At 42.2% G+C, this 14,356-nt stretch overlaps 1 protein-coding gene across 3 annotated transcripts in view; it reads right to left on the reverse strand.

Annotated features, from left to right (window-relative positions):
• The window catches only part of PTPRO (protein tyrosine phosphatase receptor type O), a 229,769-nt gene that overhangs the window by 16,153 nt on the left and 199,260 nt on the right, over positions 1-14,356 (reverse strand). For all 3 annotated transcript variants that reach the window (XM_084632059.1, XM_084632060.1, XM_084632061.1), the window contains 5 exons: positions 8,679-8,714; positions 6,579-6,660; positions 5,589-5,679; positions 5,030-5,106; positions 2,416-2,550 (listed from right to left, as the gene is read on the reverse strand). In XM_084632059.1, the coding sequence (XP_084488185.1) occupies positions 2,416-2,550; positions 5,030-5,106; positions 5,589-5,679; positions 6,579-6,660; positions 8,679-8,714 (421 nt within the window). The remainder of the gene's footprint in view (positions 1-2,415; positions 2,551-5,029; positions 5,107-5,588; positions 5,680-6,578; positions 6,661-8,678; positions 8,715-14,356) is intronic.

Below are 14,356 nucleotides of genomic sequence, written 5' to 3' on the forward strand. Positions count from 1 at the left end.
TTATTCAACATCTTCATTAATGATCTGGATGATGGGATGAATTGCACCCTCAGCAAGTTCGTGGATGACACTAAGATGGGGGGAGAGGTAGATATGTTGGAGGGTAGGGATAGGGTCCAGAGTGATCTAGACAAATTGGAGGACTGGGCCAAAAGAAATCTGATGAGGTTCAACAAGGACAAGTGCAGAGTCCTGCACTTAGGACGGAAGAATCCCTTGCCTGGCTACAGGCTGTGGACCAACTAACTAAGCGGCAGCTCTGCAAAAAAGGACCTGGAGATTACAGTGGATGAGAAGCTGGATAGGAGTCAACTGTGTGCCCTTGTTGCCAAGAAGGCTAACAGCATATTGGACTGCATTAGTAGGAACATTGCCAGCAGATCAAGGGAAGTGATTATTCCCCTCTATTTGGCACTGGTGAGGCCACATCTGGAGTATTGCGTCCCGTTTTGGGCCCCCCCACCCTACAGAAAGGATGTGGACAGATTGGAGACAGTCCAGTGGAGGGCAACAAAAACGATTAGGGGGCTGAGGCACATGACTTATGAGGAGAGGCTGAGGGAACTGGGTTTATTTAGTCTACAGAAGAGAAGAGTGAGGGGGGATTTGATAGCAGCCTTCAACTACCTGAAGGGGGGTTCCAAAGAGGATGGAGCTAGGCTGTTCTCAGTGGTGGCAGATGACAGAACAAGGAGCAATGGTCTCAAATTGCAGTGGGGGAGGTCTAGGCTGGATATTTTAGGAAAAACTATTTCACTAGGAGGGTGGTGAAGCACTGGAATGGGTTACCTAGGGAGGTGGTGGAATCTCCATCCTTAAAGATTTTTAAGGCCCGTCTTGACAAAGTCCTGGCTGGGATGATTTAGTTGGGGTTGGTCCTGCTTTGAGCAGGGGGGTGGACTTGATGACCTCCTGAGGTCTCTTCCAGCCCTAATCTTCTATGATTCTATAATATGCAAGATCATAAGCAATGTACATGTATTAGCTGATTATTGTATTTCACATTCCATTTTGAAAAATAATGCTTTGTCATTTTTACAGAACTCTCACATTGACAGTGTCCCTATTATTAAAATGCCATTGACATCTGCATGTCATTCATATATGTATTATCTGTGCAAATGGCTAGAACTAACAAAGAAAATAGCTGGGAAGCGAATGTGGATGCTACAAATATCATGGCCAAGACTGTGTTGATTTGGTTATCTCAGCTTAATGAAAGAATATCTATTACGTTGACATCTGTTATAATGGCTGCACTGAAACCATGCAATAGAGCCTGTTGCGTCAAATGCTAATTTACAGAGAACAATATGATATTTGGAGGCACGCTTCAATGAAGAGAAAAAGATCACTGGTGCCATCTTTAATTTTAGTATTGTTTTGTTCTCTTGAAAGGTGCCAGAACAACAGTCTTAGGAAATGAGTGTTCTATTCATCCACACAAGAGGTACGGCATGGGCTCTGGCAGCTCCTCCAGGCTGCCCCAACAATGTGCTGGCCTGAAGAGAGAGTAAGAATCTATTTCAGTCCGTAGGTGCTGGAACTAGTGGTGCTGGGGTTGCTGCTGCACCCCCTGGCTTGAAGTGGATCCCATATATACAGGGTTCACAGTTTGGTTCAATGGCTCTCAGCACCTTCAGTCACCATGCCCAGCCAATTCTCTGCCTCTCTGCTGAAACTCCCAAGCAGGGGGATAATCGGTGGCAACTGTCCTAGTAGTTTTTGTGATGTGGATACACACCTGTAGACTAGGAACTGAGCTGGGACCACCACTAATTTCAGAGATGCCAACAAACAGCTATCAGACAGTAACAATTTTTCATTTGCTGCCAGCCTGGATTCAAACCAGTAACAGTCCCCTGAAACATCCACTCCCTATTGCTGCCATTTTAAAGTCTAATTTGAGTCATGTAAGAATCTTTTACTCTTGATAAAAATCTTGTCAGCCTCTTACAACGGGTAACTTCCTACTAAAGATAGGACCAAAGCCAAACCTGAGGTCCAAACACAGCTGAACTTCAGGAAGTTCATATTTGGATTCAAATATTATGGCTCTATTTGCTACCATTACTCATGGTACCATTCAGCACCAGCTCTTTAGACTTACTGTTTATTATCATTAATATTAATGATTTGTGCTACCGCAGCACCGAGAGGTCTCCATTCAAATAGGGGCCCCATTGTGCTACACTACAAACAAATAGAACTATCCCTGCACTGAAGAGTTTACAATAAATGACCAGGAGTCTCCTTCTCGATCTCCTGTTGATATCATTAGGAGTTTTGGGTTCAGAGGGCATTCAAGAGCTTGCCTTATACTGCTGTTTTGTGTTAAAAAATAATGCAAAGGAACCTAATGACACTAAAATTATTTATTTCCTTGTAAAATGCACATAGGATTATGTTACCTACCCTTCTTTTTTCATTACACTGAGTGAGCATAACAATGATTTGTGATTTTTGCTGGAGAACCATCTTCCAAAAATCATTCCTTGTCTCTGGCAGTGGCCCCTGGGTTGCAATGTATTCCTGTGGTGAGTTGTAGCCCTAAGAGACAGGTGCAATTTGTTAATATACTTCATTTCACAGATTGTTCAGAATATACATTTTCCTCAGGAGCATATTTACAACATGCTTTTAAAGTTACATTTTTGAATGTTTAAGTCCAAAATTCAAAGAGCTTTTTAAAAGTAATTCCTATCATGAAGAAGCCTATATCAGGTTTTTTGGTTTGTTGCTTTTAATTCAGTGAAAGCTGTTATTTTTTTTAATCAAAATATTTCCAAGGAGATTTTGAGTCCCAAATACTACAGGAGTACCTGGAAATTAACCTGTGTATGGACAAAAGTGAAACCGACCAATGTAAATTCACTGTTGAAAGTTAGTGAAGTACAAGAAATAAACAGCATAAAAAATGAAAACTAAATCAGGGCTGTTTTTTTTTTACAAAGTTTTAATACATTTAATATGCTGTGAATTCACAAGTACAATAGTTATGTATCCTTATCTTGTCCTTTCCCCCAAATAAATTAAGTAGCACTTGTGGTGAATTAAATGTAATAATAGAATAGAAAGGAAAGGATTAATCAGATCAACTCTAAACAAGGAACATGTGGATAAGTGTTTGCAAGCTCAAGACCCAAATCAGTAAAATACCTGGTAATCTTAGGCCTAAAATAATAGTAATAGGTTATTCTAAAAGTCATAACTCTTAAAAGATTATCAAATATTTATAATTTACTAAACCTGAAGTACCTTTAGGAGACATTATACCCATACATTCCTATCCCTATCTGTCTGCTAATCTGTCTGTTTTTATTTGTAGATACTTTTTTGGGCACTATTGTAGAAAAGGGTAATTTTGTAAATAATACAAGATGCCATTTCTGCATCTGCTAGTTAACATATTTGCTTGGTGTAAGGGTTGATTTAACTATGACCCTGGCTGCCTGTTTACAGTGAACGCAGGAGGAGATTATCAGCAGAACTACGTTTAGAAAGTTATCTAACACCCAGAGTAGTTGGGGGAAAAAAAAGACAGATACATTCAAAACACAGTATGTTCCTACATGAATTAGGCTATGGATGTATCAGCCTACAGCATTCAAGTAATTAAAATACTGATGATTTGGAAGCACTTTTCCATAGACAGCCTATTTCAGCATTTGCCATCTGTAAAAGACTCAGTTCAAACTCAACACTCATAATAATTTGTAAGTACAGAACACATTTCATTTTGCTTCATATGGGGTGTGTATATAACTGATGCATCACATTTTTACTGACAGTGGAAAGCGGATCAACATGAACACTAGGGTTTGAGATGAAACTATCATGAGGTGCCAAGTGGGAGAGTGATCATCCAAATAAGCCAAACACTAACATAGCTGTGTTGTATCTAAAGTATTTGGAAGGTGTATTTTGTGTGTAGCATTAAACATATCTAAAATATAAACATGGAATTGACAAAAGCTGAAGAGACATATCTGGATGCTATATCTATCTATATCTATATCCATATCCATGGATGCTATATAACTGGATGCTATAAAATTGTCATTCTAGTTTTCTGACTGAGCATCAGATGTACACATTATCGATATTTAATGAAGAAAAGAAAGAAAGAGCCTGCCTGGCCTTATCACTTAGTTCTGTGATCTTGTCAGATCTCAGAAGCTAAGTAAGGTCAGTGCTTTGTCAGTGTTTGGATGGGAGACTTTCAAAGTGACGCACGAAGTGCTGATATTGATTCAGTGATTCTCTTCCCATTTTAATCAGTACTGAACCAAGTCCCTAGCATGAAGCTATGGGCCACTGTGCTGTTTCAGTGGAGAACTAGAACACAGATGTGCCCACCATTTGTAGTCATTAAAGATGCCACAACACTTTTCATAACAGCAGGGAACTCTTCCCAGCATCCTGGCTAAATTCTCATGTACAAAATTACATTCTGCCTCCCTACATATCCCATACGGTTACAGCCGAATACAGCATTCTTTACTTCCTGTCCTAAAACTATAGCAGAATTGCTATGAGCTGTTAGACAGCGGCTCTAAACCGCGCAAGGAAGAAGGCGTGAACAGAACAATGCCAAGATCAGGGTAGTGCAAATAGAAGCTATGTTTGCACACCATGCCCTGGCTTGTTCTCTGTGCATTTTTACTATACCTGTATCTCTGGTTCACTGCCTTTATTCCACATAGATTAAAGTATTGGAAAAAAATCCTTTAGCTGTTTGAGAATTGCAGTGCAGAGTTTAAACTTTTCATCCGTGTCCCCAGCCAATTTCCTCCCATCTGTAACAGGATGCACACAACTTTCAAAGTTTGCTGTGGCAAAATGTGCACAAAACAGGTTTATTGGCTGATGAAAAGTGCTGTTCACTGAAGGCAAAATTAGTGAAATTGCGATAATTTTTTTTTTAAAGTCACCAAATTGCTAGGAGTTTTCACTCTTTTCACTGCCTGTGTGATATTTCGCTACTAAGAACATTAAGCCTCAGGTTGATTTGAGTCTTACCACTTACAGGAATATAGTTGGCATTAATGTAGTCTGAACCTTCTTCTTCATTCATCGAAACTAATCTGACGCGGCTAAAGTCATCTGCAAAAAGAAGGAGGGGAGGGGGAAAGAAAGGGGGTAGCTTGAGCAAACTGTGGGAGGTTTTAAATAATCTCTTAAAATCCTGAAACACAATTACACACTCTCCAGCATAACAAAGGCAAAACTGTAGAGGGCCAGCATTCCATTCTAATAAGTACTGCCCAGTTCCTGCTGCATGGATACGGCTTCATTAATGCTGCACACTCCTGCCTTCAAGAGGCTTCACTGTCGGGTCTCTTTGAATCTCATTAAAATCATGAGAAAAAACGAAGAAGGCTGCTCAGCAGTAGGAATGACCTACTATTTTCAATCATGACAAATACAAAACACAGAGTTTCATCCTTTCAAAACTAAGAGAGACCTATTTCTTTTAAAACAAGCTTTTACCTGCTGGAAAACCTGCATCAATTCCACAATTAAAACTCTTCTCCCCCCACACCCCCCGAGGGACCCTCGCAGGAGTCTGCATCTACTGTACTTACATGGGAGGATATTTGTATAGCGATTTTTACATCGATTCATGGGAAGGTCAGCAGCAAAATGGGGTATGTCAAGCCCAATCAGTTTTAGCTCCTGTATATGTCAGAAGGGAAAATGTTGCCATTAAATTGACTAACACCTGAAAATTAATGGTTTGTGAATAATGCTTCTGACAGCCCTGGACTCCAAAGCACTTTATTTACGGACACTACAGATACAGCAAGTTTCCTTGTAATACCTCATCATTTGGCTCATACCTGGGCGACCACTTCTAAGAGTGGGGAGGGAAGTCTGGTCTCCATGCCCATTCAACTTTTGGCTACCCTGATGAGACTGTCAGTAGGTTTGTCAGTTACTGTCACCTATTCTGATGATTTTGTTCTGACCTACCAAACTCATTCTACATAGGCCACTGAACAGCTATCAGATGGTGTCACCATCTGAGCTAGATTTCAGTAACGTTTCCTCAATTACTGACAACTCTCAGCTGCTTTTGATCCTGAGATTTATATAATTACTATTCATTACCTTAAATAATCAATCTAAAATATTCTGTAACATATGATCATAAATGAGATGGAGACAATGTGTGGCACCTGAGAGAACAGTGGGTGGAATCCTAACCCTATCAAGTCAAATGGAGTTTTGCTACTATGATCAACAGATCCAAGATTCCACCCAGTGTTTGTTGTTCCCTTTTGTCTTCACTTGACAATCTTGCATTTTTAGCACTGGGGAAATAAACTAGTCAGACAAGACCATGTCTTCCCAGTAAACTGTCCCTTTGTTTCAGAAGATTTGGTTGTCACCAGTGCCATTTTTCATTTTAAAAATGCATTGCAGTCAACTTAGGCTGCCACCTGGTCTATGCTACAACAGACGTGTGAGTCTGAATGCCACACTCATACCACCCATCAGGTTCTTGCAGTTTGGCATAAATAGTCGTCCAATTTGGGAGAGGCAGCTAGGAGCTGTCATCTCCATATACATACCTCAAATTGCAGAGAAAATTTATAATCTGAATCTTTGGCCATATCCTTGATGTAGCCATCAAAGTCATCCAGCTGGACAGGGCTTTTCAAAAACACACAGAAAAGAAATTAATTTCTTAAATAGGTTTGTTTTGTTTTTGAGTACTAACAATTCACTAATCTCTATTTTTAACATTGTATTCTACTACGTAATTATACCTGGGACAGAGCTTGCAAAAGATGGAAGCTTGTGTACCTGAAATGTGACACATACTGACCGATGAATCATTTACCTGTGATTACATGTACTGTATTGTAGCCATGTGGGCAACTGCAGCTAATAGGATAAATCTACCCACGTCATTAAGCTAAATTCTGCAGTCCATCTTGAGGCAAAATTCCCATTGGTTTCAGTTTGAATTTTGCCTGATTTAGGATGCAGGATTTGGCCCACTGGCAATGGAACATAGAATGGAGAGTCAGGAGAGCTACCAACTCTTGACCCTTCAAATCAAACTGTCTTAAAGGGGACCCTCTAGTTATAGCTCTGATTGAAATCTCCATTTCAATTAAAAATGAGCGTGGGATGCCAGATTTGGATCCCGATTCTAAGTCCCATCAGAGTTCAGATGGTCACATCCAGGGTTTATGTTCTGGTCATCTCTAATTACAATACATGGGCACTACTTCCTGGATGGCAGCAAAAGCCGCTCACTTGAACTGACTTAGTGACGTAAAAATCCCTTTCATAAAGGGGGAACTATCTGGTAAACACACACATTTAAATTTCATGTGCACCATAATCACACAAGCCATTAATAGGTTTCATTGGTGGGTCCATCCACACACAGGCCTGAATTTGGGTCAGACAAGGTCTATGATGTAAAATATGAAAATTTCAGCCCCAGAGCAACAAATATTTTCACGATTGGCTTTGAGAAGTTCAGGTGTTTGCCATGTTTGACATTAGAAGCCAAATTCTACTCTAGCATACGTGGGCACAATGCCCATCGAAGATAATGGAGCACAAACATATTGGGCCAGATCTTCAACTGGTATAAACTGGCCTGGCTTTATTGACTCTGATGGAGCTATGCCTGTTTACCCCAGCTGAGGATCAGGCCCCGAGTTCAGGCTAAAGAATTAGTCATTAGATTAACACCTTAAATAATGAAATACAAGCAGTTTCCCTCACGTAATTATCATGTTTTAATTTACAAAATACTGAAGCATGTACACAATAATCCGTTCATGTACTTGAAGCAATATGCCACCAAGGAACTGTCTTTTATCTCCAGATAATTACTTCTCTTTACCTATTTAACATTAATGATCTAATACACAACAGCAACTGCCATCAGAGCCTGACATCAAGAAGGAAACTGCAGTACAAACAGATCCGTTCCAGTTTTTCAGTTTTTCATTTTTAAATGAGGAAAGGCACTGTTGGAATTTCTAATTTAGCATAACTGATCTTTCCCCAGTGGTTAATTTTCTATCAGTCAGGAGCTCTTTTACCACAACCTAGCTGTTGAAAAGATACAACAAAACACAGGGTACTCTTGATTTAGTGCAGGGGTTCTCAAACTTCATTGCGCTGTGACCCCACCCCCCTTCTGACAACACAAATTACTATGCGGCCCCAGGAGGGAGGACTGAAGCCTGAGTCTGCCTGATTCCTGCCTGATTCCCCCGGGTGCGGGAGCCAGAGCCAAAGCCCGAGCCCCACTGCCCTGGGTGGGGAAGGGGTCAAAGCCAAAGCCCAAGGGCTTCATCCCCAGCCCGGAGGCCTGTAGCCTGAGCCCGCTGCCCAGAGCTGAATCCCTCAGGCTTCAGCTCAGCCCCGAGCCCCAGCAAGTCTAAGCCAGCCCTGGCGACCCCATTAAAATAGGGTCCTGACCCACAGTTTGAGAACCGCTGATTTAGTGTAATTATCTCTTGCCATGTGCTTCCAGACATCTCTTGATACAATCTCTCTCTCTGGAGGTATTTACCAGAATGAAGACTATTTATCTCTGCAACCATAACACCATATTGCCTATAATCATAAAAATTATTGTTCAGTCTAATGTGACTATTAATTTTTTTAAAATATTATTTAAATATCAAAAAGTCACATACTTGGTCAGCTTCCTCTTCTTTAATCCATTTTTACTCCTGTAAGGCAGACAAACACAGCTTTTTTCAGTATAACTCATCATCTGGACTTGATTAAAAATTAGTCCCACTGTCAAAATTGAACTTGTTTCCATCTGAATTGAATGTATAGGTTTTATGATTGCCTTAATACGTAAGTCAGGAGTGTGGGTGGAAAGCTGACCTCTTTGAAGTCAATGGCAAAACTCCCTACGGATTTTACCCTATGGTGTTAAGGCACTGCCTGCATTTTGGAGAAGGAGAGACTGCACACAGGAAACCATGTTCAGAGACCTTGGGTGAAATCCTGATTATACTGAAGTCAATGGGAATTTTTTAACCGACTTCAAAGGGCCCAAATTTCACCCCTTCTTCCTGAGCCTGGCATAATCCCTCCAGAAATGCAAGCCAAATTAGCCTGCTACATCCCTTTATAAATTGCAGCATAAAGTTCCCTAGCAGTCTAGAAGAAAAAAGGGGAACAACCAGCAGGGCAGATACAGGTAAGTAACCATTTTCATGTTCTTTCCATAGGTACTAATGCGGAGAGTGGACCAGATGATACGTCTGAGGGAAGGGAGCAGAAGGAAACTCCACCGATTGGAAGGCATGGGATGCACTCTCCTAGGGTTGGGGGTTCCACGACCACCGCTCCCAAGAGAAGGAGGCAGGTGGTGGTGTTCGGGGACTCTCTCCTCAGGGGAACTGAGTCATCTATCTGCCGCCCCGACCGGGAAAACCGAGAAGTCTGCTGCTTGCCAGGAGCTAAGATTCGTGATGTGACGGAGAGACTGCCGAGACTCATCAAGCCCATCAGCCCTTCCTTCTTCACGTGGGCGCCAATGATACTGCCAAGAATGACCTTGACCGGATTACTGCGGACTATGTGGCTCTGGGAAGAAGGATAAAGGAGTTTGAGGTGCAAGTGGTGTTCTCGTCCATCCTCCCCGTGGAAGGAAAAGGCCTGGGTAGAGACCGTTGAATCGTGGTAGTCAACGAATGGCTATGCAGGTGGTGTCGGAGAGAAGGCTTTGGATTCTTTGACCATGGGATGGTGTTCCAAGAAGGAGTGCTAGGCAGAGACGGGCTCCACCTAACGAAGAGAGGGAAGAGCATCTTCGCAAGCAGGCTGGCTAACCTAGTGAGGAGGGCTTTAAACTAAGTTCACCGGGGGAATGAGACCAAAGCCCTGAGGTAAGTGGGGAAGTGGGATACCAGGAGGAGGCATGAGCAGGAGCACGTGAGACGAGAGGGCTCCTGCCTCATACTGAGAAAGGGGGGCGATCAGCAGGTTACCTCAAGTGCCTATATACAAATGCACAAAGTCTGGGAAACAAGCAGAGAGAACTGGAAGTCCTGGCACAGTCAAGGAATTATGATGTGATTGGAATAACAGAGACTTGGTGCGATAACTCACATGACTGGAGTACGTCATGGATGGATATAAGCTGTTCAGGAAGGACAGAAAGGGCAGAAAAGGTGGGGGAGTTGCACTGTATGTAAGGGAGCAGTATGACTGCTCAGAGCTCAAGTATGAAACTGCAGAAAAACCTGAGAGTCTCTGGATTAAGTTTAGAAGTGTGAGCAACAAGGGTGATGTCGTGGTGGGAGTCTACTATAGACCACCAGACCAGGGGGATGAGGTGGACGAGGCTTTCTTCTGGCAACTCGCAGAAGTTACTAGATCACAGGCCCTGGTTCTCATGGGAGACTTCAATCATCCTGATATCTGCTGGGAGAGCAATACAGCGGTGCACAGGCAATCCAGGAAGTTTTTGGAAAATGTAGGGGACAATTTCCTGGTGCAAGTGCTGGAGGAACCAACTAGGGGCAGAGCTCATCTTGACCTGCTGCTCACAAACTGGGAAGAACTAGCAGGGGAAGCAAAAGTGGATGGGAATCTGGGAGGCAGTGACCATGAGATGGTCGAGTTCAGGATCCTGACACAAGAAAGAAAGGAGAGCAGCAGAATACAGACCCTGGACTTCAGAAAAGCAGACTTTGACTCCCTCAGGGAGCTGATGGGCAAGATCCACTGGGAGAATAACATGAGGGAGAAAGGAGTCCAGGAGAACTGGCTGTATTTTAAAGAATCCTTATTGAGGTTACAGGGACAAACCATCCCGATGTGTAGAAAGAATAGTAAATATGGCAGGCGACCAGCTTGGCTTAACAGTGAAATCCTTGCTGCTTTTAAATACAAAAAAGAAGCTTACAAGAAGTGGAAGATTGAACAAATGACCAGGGATGAGTATAAAAATATTGCTTGGGCTTGCAGGAGTGAAATCAGGAAGGCCAAATCACACCTGGAGTTGCAGCTAGCAAGAGATGTCAAGAGTAACAAGAAGGGTTTCTTCAGGTATGTTAGCAACAAGAAGAAAGTCAAGAAAAGTGTGGGCCCCTTACTGAATGAGGGAGGCAACCTAGTGACAGAGGATGTGGAAAAAGCTAATGTACTCAATGCTTTTTTTGCCTCTGTCTTCACTAACAAGGTCAGCTCCCAGACTACTGCACTGGGCAGCACAGCATGGGGAGGAGGTGACCAGCCCTCCGTGGAGAAAGAAGTGGTTCAGGACTATTTAGAAAAGCTGGACGAGCACAAGTCCATGGGGCCGGACGAGTTGCATCCGAGAGTGCTAAAGGAGTTGGCGGATGTGATTGCAGAGCCATTGGCCATTATCTTTGAAAACTCATGGCCATCGGGGGAGGTCCCAGATGACTGGAAACAGGCTAATGTAGTGCCCATCTTTAAAAAAGGGAAGGAGGAAGATCCTGGGAACTACAGGCCAGTCAGCCTCACCTCAGTCCCTGGAAAAATCATGGAGCAGGTCCTCAAGGAATCAATTCTGAAGCACTTAGAGGAGAGGAAAATGATCAGGAACACTCAGCATGGATTCACCAAGGGCAAGTCATGCCTGACTAATCTAATTGCCTTCTATGATGAAATAACTGGCTCTGTGGATGAAGGGAAAGCGGTGGACGTGTTGTTCCATGACTTTAGCAAAGCTTTCGACACGGTCTCCCACAGTATTCTTGTCAGCAAGTTAAAGAAGTATGGGCTGGATGAATGGACTATAAGGTGGATAGAAAGCTGGCTAGATTGTCGGACTCAATGGGTAGTGATCAATGGCTCCATGTCTAGTTGGCAGCCGGTATCAAGCGGAGTGTCCCAGGGGTTGGTCCTGGGGCCGGTTTTGTTCAATATCTTCATAAATGATCTGGAGGATGGTGTGGATTGCACCCTCAGCAAGTTTGCAGATGACACTAAACTGGAAAGAGTGGTAGATACGCTGGAGGGTAGGGATAGGATACAGAGGGACCTAGACAAATTGGAGGATTGAGCCAAAAGAAATCTGATGAGGTTCAACAAGGACAAGTGCGGAATCCAATGCACCGCTACAGACTAGGGACCGAATGGCTCGGCAGCAGTTCTGCAGAAAAGGACCTGGGGTTACAGTGGACGAGAAGTTGGATATGAGTCAACAGTGTGCCCTTGTTGCCAAGAAGGCCAATGGCATTTTGGGATGTATAAGTAGGGGCATTGCTAGCAGATTGAGGGACGTGATCGTCCCCCTCTATTCGACATTGGTGAGGCCTCATCTGGAGTACTGTGTCCAGTTTTGGGCCCCACACTATAAGAAGGATGTGGAAAAATTGGAAAGAGTCCAGCGGAGGGCAACAAAAATGATTATTGGTCTGGATCACATGACTTATGAGGAGAGGCTGACGGAACTGGGGATGTTTAGTCTTCAGAAGAGAAGAATGAGGGGGGATTTGATAGCTGCTTTCAACTACCTGAAAGGGGGTTCCAAAGAGGATGGCTCTAGACTGTTCTCAGTGGTAGCAGATGACAGAACAAGGAGTAATGGTCTCAAGTTGCAGTGGGGGAGGTTTAGGTTGGATATTAGGAAAAACTTTTTCACTACGAGGGTGGTGAAACACTGGAATGCGTACCTAGGGAGGTGGTGAAATCTCCTTCCCTAGAAGTTTTTAAGGTCAGGCTTGACAAAGCCCTGGCTGGGATGATTTATTTGGGGATCGGTCCTGCTTTGAGCAGGGGGTTGGACTAGATGACCTCCTGAGGTCCCTTCCAACCCTGATATTCTATGATTCTATGATTCAGTCACTTCAGCTCTGTCCCTGCCTCACCTGGTCCTATCTCCTCTAGGAAAGCTAGTGTCACCACACAGATGAAAGAAACACAAGGACTGAGACTATACCTAGCCCTACACAAGTGTGCAAGGATCGGAAGCCCCTGGCAACCCTTTCCAAACACACATGAGGCGAAGAAATTCTAGCCTGTACACGGCATTTCACATACACCACATAATCAGAATGAGGAATGATCCTCTACTTCCACAATGAAGGCAATGGCAAATATCCCACAGATTTCAACAGGAGTAGGAAATGAATGAGTTAAGCAAGGTAATATTTAAGAATAGAAATAAAAAGTGCAGTATACTAACCACCATCATACCTTACATATTGTTCCAGACAAGGAGCCCTGGCTCAAGTCTGTCTGAAAACAGTTCTAATATGTGATGATTCACTACACTAAAGAAGACCTGAAGAAGAACTCTGTGTAAGCTTGAAAGCTTGTCTCGCTGGAACAATGTTAACCAGTCAAATTACATGTCCAAATGAGCACATTCTGAATTAATTTATCTACAGTTTCTAAGAACTATTGATCATGTTTGCTAAGACAATCAGACAGCTTGAACAAAGTTTTGCTTCCTAAAAGGCCCCTCAGAAGTGTTAAATACTTTTTCTGGGCTGTTAGTGATATCTGCCCTTAAGCATGTCCTGCTATAATAAAGTTAAAACTTTTTTATTTCATGGTCATAATCAAGTGATTGCTAGATACTCTTGGCTAAACCAGTTCACACTAGCTAAGAATGGTTGAAATTAGATTTTTTTAAAATCCCAAAATGGGAAAACTAAATTTTTCAGGGAAAAATATTTTGATGATTATTTTCATTTTTTTGAAAAACAAATTCAAAATGCTTTTTTAAAAAAACAACAATAATATTTGATATTTTAAAAAAATGTTTTGAAATAGCAAGGAAAAATACAGAGGAAATTGAAAAAAGAAAATTTAAGTTTTCCCTCCTTTCATCTCCAGAGGTATTAAAAGTGTGTGTGTGTGGGGGGGGGAGGTTTCAAAAGCAAAAAAGGATAAGAGGAAGGGGGAAACACCCCAAAAAGTCAAAACATATATTTTGGAAATGAACAAAAGTTTTAAACAGGTTTCTAAAAAATTTGTTCTGATTTTTTTCATAAAACAACAACAACAACAACCACCAAGAATGAAGCAAAAACTGCTTGTTTTCTTTCTAAATAATTCCCTCTCAAGAAAAGTTTCTAGATCAGCTCCTACTACATCAGCTTCTACTCTGGCCCAGTACCTTCTTGTTGTATTGTAACAATCTATTTTCATTCATAACAGATGATGCGTCTGCAGAGTTAACATAGCTATGCCAATAACATTTCTACACCAGTGTGGAACAATTACTATGTAATACAATATATACCATTATCTATCTAACTTGAAATAACTTTTTGCTATTTAGACACTGACATGTGTGCACCTTGACTATACCCATACCCATACCCCTGAAACATTTATTTTACACCTTAATGGTAGTTTTGCCAAAGAAGTCTTA

This window comes from Lepidochelys olivacea (assembly GCF_965140295.1).
Source record: "Lepidochelys olivacea isolate rLepOli2 genome assembly, chromosome: 1".
Classification (NCBI taxonomy): Eukaryota; Metazoa; Chordata; order Testudines; family Cheloniidae; genus Lepidochelys; species Lepidochelys olivacea.